This window comes from Tupaia chinensis, unplaced genomic scaffold (assembly GCF_000334495.1).
Source record: "Tupaia chinensis unplaced genomic scaffold, TupChi_1.0 Scaffold000146_1, whole genome shotgun sequence".
NCBI lineage: Eukaryota > Metazoa > Chordata > Mammalia > Scandentia > Tupaiidae > Tupaia > Tupaia belangeri.
The window spans coordinates 894880-901078 of NW_006159616.1; the positions used below are offsets into that span (position 1 = coordinate 894880).

The following is a 6199-nucleotide window of genomic DNA, read 5'->3' on the forward strand; positions in this document are numbered from 1 at the left end:
AAAAAAAAAAAAAAAAAAAAGCTCTTGCGAAGGAGAGGGAGCAGAGGGGGCTAGGTGGCTTCCTGGGAGATTGTAATAGGAAAACAGAAAGCAGTGGGGCCAACAGATGGTGTGGTGGTTAAGGTGCTAGATCCCACGTGGCCAACCATGGTTCGAATCCTGGGCCTGGCGACTTGAAACTCACACTGGATGTATGTGTGTGCATGCCCCAAATCCGGAGAGGACAGTGGACAATGGACAAGGGGTTGTGGTATGGTCATCCCCTTCTGGGGGTGATTTCTCACTTTCCCTCTCTCTGTCTCTCACAACAAGTACACATGCCCTATGGCAAAATCTACAATGAAAAAAGAACACCAAAAGGTGCAGTAATAATAATGATAGCTCCCTATGTTGGCACCTGGCCTGTGCCCAGGGCTGTGCTAACCTCTTACACGCATTCCCTGGAATCTCTCTCTACAGAGGGGGAAACAGAGGTGCAGAGAGGCCAAGTTAACACAGGGGTGGAAACCGCAGGGAGACAGAGTCTGGCTCAGGACCTGTGCAGTCACTCAGAGAGGTGGTCTGGCAGCTGATTCAGACTGGAGTTACTGCAGAAAAAAAATTTTAAGAGAGATTTTTCTACAGGGGACATGTGCTTGCCGGAGAGACAGAGAAACAGAAAGCAAGGAATCACCCTCCAGGAGGGATGGCCATATTGCAATCCCTTTTCCTCCATTCTTCTCTTGGGATCTTGGGCATGCACACATGCGTCTGGTGTGAGTTTTAAGTCGCCGGGTCCAGGACTCGAACTATGTGGGAGTATAGCCATGTAACCATTATGCCATCTGCTGGTCTCAGAGCTTTAATCTCCATCCCAATGCCATTGGTCACTTGGGCAGGTCATGTCATAGCTCTTAGACTCTTAGCAGGGGGATGCTAGCACTGACAGACCGTGAGAATGAGCAGACCATGCAAGAACAGTGCTTTGCGATGTGTCTGGGTCATTCTAAACGTCCAATAAACGCCAGCTGTTATCACCACTGCATCTTTGAAAATAAAGAGGCGTTTTCAATAAATGCTCAGAGCAGTTCGAGGGCCTCTATAAATCATGAATTTGCCAACACTACGTCAGACCAGGCTGCCTGGAGCTTTTCTAGGACGTGGATGAGAGTTTGAGGTAATCAGTAGTTCTAACCTCTTCCTCTTTTTTATTTTGCTAAGGGAATGTTTCTTTGAGCAAGAATCTTGCAAGGAAGCCCTACACATAAAACAGAGTCCAGAGGGTCAGCTGCTCTGACAAGCTGGGGCGGGGACCCCAGGTTGGCTTGCTGGGGAGCTGTGTGTAGGGCGTGGCTGTGGGAGTAGCAGGGTGTGGGCAAGGGAGCCATCCCCGCACCCTCACTCGGGGCCTCTTGTTCTCCTACTGGAGGTGGATGGGATGCTGCGCCAGGCCATGTCCACCCCAGGTCTGGCTGCCATGTCTGCTGTCGTCATCCACAACGACACTGTGCTCTGGACGGGGAACTTCGGGAGGAAGAATGGCTCAGACCCCTCTTCTGGGACCCCCAACGAGTACACCATGTATCGGTCAGCGGGTGACCACCAGGGCCTTGGGGGGGAGCAAGAGCTGGGAGGGCAAGGGGCACTGTTTTACCTGTCAGCGTGTAGCTGCACAGAGACCCCTGCAGCTGGGCGGGTTCTGAACAGAGGTTCACTGGGCTCCTGACTCTGGTGGGTAGAGTCTGAGCGTGGGGCTGGCTCTGGCTGGCCTCTGGTCCTATGTCTCATATGGCTGACAGATGCAGAAAAGACATCAGGTGTGTGGGGAGAGAGAGTGGCCTGTGGGCAGCTCTCCCTATGCAACTCCACTCCTGCGGGAACTAACCCATTCTCTGGAGAGCAAGAGCTCACTAGCCCTGTTAGACACACACTAGTTCATTCATGAGGGCGGTGCCCGCGTTCCAGACGCCGCCCTGGGGCCTAGCCCCTACAGGTCCCACCACCTCTTAGCACCAGCACGGCAGGGACCAAGTTCCCGCAGGAACTAAGGAGGTAGAGGGACTCCAGAGAACCACGGGTGGGGATCCCAGCTATCAGCGTTAAGTCTTTTTTTTTTGAGAGGTTTTTGCTATAGAGCACGTGCACTTGCCGGGGAGAGAGACACAGAGACAGAGATAGAAAGTGAGACTCACTCCCCAGGGAGAATGGCCACACTGTAATCCCTTCTCCTCCATTTTCCTCCCAGGATCTTAGGCACACACACACACAAACACATACACACACGTGCCCCATGTGAGTTTTAAGCCGCTGGGTCTGAGACTGGAACTGCAGTCAACCACATGGGAGTCCAGCGACATAATCACGCCATCAACTGATAATTAGATAAGAGGAGGCTGAGGTGAGTGAGGACCAGCGAGTACCCAGTGTCACGCCACAGGGCAATATGTAAAGAAGGGGTCCATTCTGAAGAGCCTTCAGCCCCACACCTCCCAGAGTAGAAAGGCTCCCTGTGTGTTCCCGAACCCCACCTATCACAGAGGACCCATACCCAGTTCCGGGGCCCTGTGCCAGGTCCCCACTAGTGCAGCAGGTCCCCGATGGAAGCAGCTGGGACACTGAGTTGCACAGGGGTCTCGTCTCCCGCTGCTGCCTGCAAAACCCTCAGGGCTCACAGCAAAGTGAATGTACTCATTCACGGTGACGCGGTGGGGACGGCTGGGGCTGAGGGGACCAGCATTCGTGCAGCGCCTGCTCTGAGCCAGGCGTGGCCAACAGCTGGTCTTAAGCACTTCCTGAGCACGGAGTACTTGCTGGGTACGTCTGCAAGCACTGACACACAAGCTCATTCGATCCTTTTATAACCGTGAAGCAGACATGGAAACGAAAGCTCAGGAAGATCTAGTAACTTGCCCAAGGCCACACAGCAGAAAGGCAGAGGTGTGATCCCAGTGTAGTCTTCCCAGAATGGAAAGGGACTGGCACCGGTAGGCTCTCAAAGGCCCATCAAAGCCCACTCTCACTGCTTCTGGAATGTTCTCAAGCATCTCACAGAGGCTGGCGAGTTTCCATCAGAGATGTTGACTAAGGGTGGATTTGGTGCTTTTCTTTCCTTTTTAAAAATTGGGTTATAGGGCATGTGTGCTTGGCAGAGAGACAGAGAGAAGAGAGGGAGAGGAAGTGAGAAATCACCTCCTGGGGGTTGGCCAATCCCTTTTCCTCCATTTTCCTCTTGGGATTTTGGGCATACATGCACACGTGCCCAGGTGTTTTTCAAGCTGCTGGGTCATGGGACTCGATCCACATAGTTGGCTGTATGGGATCCAGCCTCCTTAACCACTGTACCAGCTGGCCCGTGGGGTTTTCCTAGAATACAGAGAGTCGAAGGTGGGGGGCATGGGGTGGGACGTGAGTTGTAGGGTCAACAGGATCCCTTTGCACCTTCTACCCACCTCTGTCCAGGATCTCCAGCGTCTCCAAGATCTTCCCAGTCCTCATGCTGTACCGCCTGTGGGAGGAAGGCACCGTAGCCTCCCTGGATGACCCCCTGGAGCGGTATGCCAGCACCTTCACCATCAACAACCCGCTGGGCGGTACACTGGCCGTCCAGCAGGGCCTGACAGATGGGCTGGAGGAGGTGGGCCCAACTCCGAGGCCTTCCCCAGTCACTCTCCGAAGGATGGCCAGCCAGCTCTCAGGTGAGTCTCTGAAGTCACCCCGCCGCACTCAAACTATTTCAGGGGTGGGAACTGAGTAATGGGTTCTCATGCAGCTGCAACCGGTCCACTCCCTGCTCTGCTTCCTGAACTGGCCACGCCTCCTCACAGGGCTTAGGGTAGAAATAGCTGGTGGGGTGAAAGCTGAGGTGAGGCTGGGGAATTCAGCCCACACCTGTGGGTCAAATCAAGCTGATGGATCACGATCTGCTTACTGGGTCAAGAGTAAGTCAATATGTGTAGACCATTCTACAGTGAGGGCCTCATTTCTCTCGATATATAAACCTCACCTACAAATCAATACAAAGATCAACAGCCCAACAGAAAAATGGGTGAGGAGTGGGACGGAATAGATGTTTACAGAAAAGAGGGCACAAATGGCAAATATTAAAGAATACTAAAAGTAGGGACCAGCAGATGGCGTAATGGCTCTGTCACTGGACTCCACGTAGTCGACTGTGGCAGACCTGGCAGCTTCAACTCATGCTGAGTGCGTGTGCGTGCGTGCCCAAGGTCCTGAGAGGAGAATAGAGGAGAAAGGATTGTGGCGTGGCCATCCCCCCTGGGGAGTGGTTTCTTGCTTTCTATCTCTGTCTCTTTCTCTGTCTTTGGTGAGCACACATGCTCTATAGCAAAAACCTCTCAAAAAAAAAAAAAAAAACAAAAAACAGGGAACCAGCAGTTAGCGTAATGGCTATGTCGCTGGACTCCCACGTAGCTGACCGCAGTTCGCGTCCCGGACCCGGTGGCTTAAAACTCATGCCGGGCACATGTGCGTGTGTGCCCAAGATCCCGAGAGGAGGTGGTGGTCCCAGCCCCTCTGGGGGGTTATTTCTCGCTTTCTGTCTCTATGTCTCTGTCTGTCTGGCGAGCACACACGCCCTATAGCGAAAACTTCTCAGAAAAAACACAAAACAATGCTCAACCTGGTTTATAACAAAATAAATGTTTTAAAATCACACTGAGGGGCCGGCAGGTGGTGTGGTGGTTAAGGGCACTGGACTCTCACGTGGGTGACCACAGTTCAAGTCCCAGATCTGGTGGCTTGCTTTTTCACTTTCCCTCTCTCTCTCTCTCTCACTCTGCCCCTCTCTGGTCAAATGAAAAGAAATAAAGTTACTCTAAAAAACAACAACAACAACAACAAAAAACACACAACACAGAACCACTCTGAGAGGGGACCAGCAGGCGGAATGGCCGTTGAGGCACTGGATTCCCACATGGCTCACCATGGTTCAAGTCTCAGACCAGGTGGCTTGCTTTCTCTTTCTCTTTTTCTCTTGCTGTCTCTCTCTCTCATTGCCCCATAGCAACCTAAAACTAGTGACAATAATAAATAAAAGCAAAAAGCCCCACACTGAGACACAGTCCCACCTCTCAGATAAAGATGAGAGAGGATACACTGAATTGGCGAGGTCATGGCGAGACCGGGCCTCTCATCCGTCAGTAGGGAAGTCGGGACTGGCGTGACTGGGATGGAGGACCGGCAGTAAGTACGAGGGAAGCTGTACATTTGCCTCGACTCAGCGATCTCACCTCTAGGACCTTCTGGTACTGTGACGTGAAGAACCTACACAGTTAAGCAGCACGGCACTGTTTGTAAAAGCAGGAGATGGGAGCAACCTTTGTGCCCACCGGTAGAGTAGCGGCCAAATAAGCCACGTCGCAACTCCACATCCCAACACTAGGTAGCCCTACAAAAGATCAACACTGTTCTTTAGTGCTGAGATGGCATAAGATACCATATTCATTAGAACAATGCTCGGAATAGCATATATTGTTTGCTCCCATATAAAGAATAAAAATATGCGCACCTATTGTTAGGTGTATATGAAAGTGCATGCGTACTGTATGTGTAATGTACCTATGTAAGACAAATGTTATTAATAAACATACCTAGTAGTTTCTGTATGCATCGAATATCTTCAAAAGGGAACTACAGAGATTGTAAAAGGATTTTAGTGAGTTTCTTTCTTTCTTTCAAGACAGAGTTTTCCTATAGGGCGCATGTACTCACCAGAGAGAAGGAGAGACAGGAAGTGAGAAATCATCCCCGAGGGGGAATAGCCACACCGGGATCCTTTCTCCTCCGTTCTCCTCTCAGGATTTTGGGAACGCACGCACATGCGCCCGATGTGAGTTTTAAGCTGCCGGGTCCAAGACGCGAACCGCGGTCGGCCATGTGGGAATTCAGTGACATAACCATCATGCCATCTGCTGGTCCCAAGATTTTAGCACTTTTCTTTACAGGTGTTCTTGCTTCTGCTATTGTCCCCAACTGCCTGTTTTTACAGAGCAGCCAGGGCAACCTTGATCGAAAACATGTTGGATTACATCAGCCCTCTGCTTGAAACCTCTGCAGTGGCCCCATCCCACTCAGAGGGACAGCTACGTCCCTTTGGCAGTCCACAGGGCCCTATAGGATCTGACACCAGTGCCTCCAAAGTATCCCTCCTCCCCGGCCACACGCCGTTCTGTGTGGCTCCTTGGATGTGCCGAGACATTCC

At 51.8% G+C, this 6199-nt stretch overlaps 1 protein-coding gene across 1 annotated transcript in view; it reads left to right on the forward strand.

Moving 5' to 3' along the window:
• The window catches only part of LACTBL1 (lactamase beta like 1), a 20558-nt gene that overhangs the window by 10271 nt on the left and 4088 nt on the right, over nucleotides 1-6199 (forward strand). The window contains 2 exon segments of the mRNA XM_027770659.1: nucleotides 1409-1566; nucleotides 3439-3674. Of these exon segments, the coding sequence (XP_027626460.1) occupies nucleotides 1409-1566; nucleotides 3439-3674 (394 nt within the window).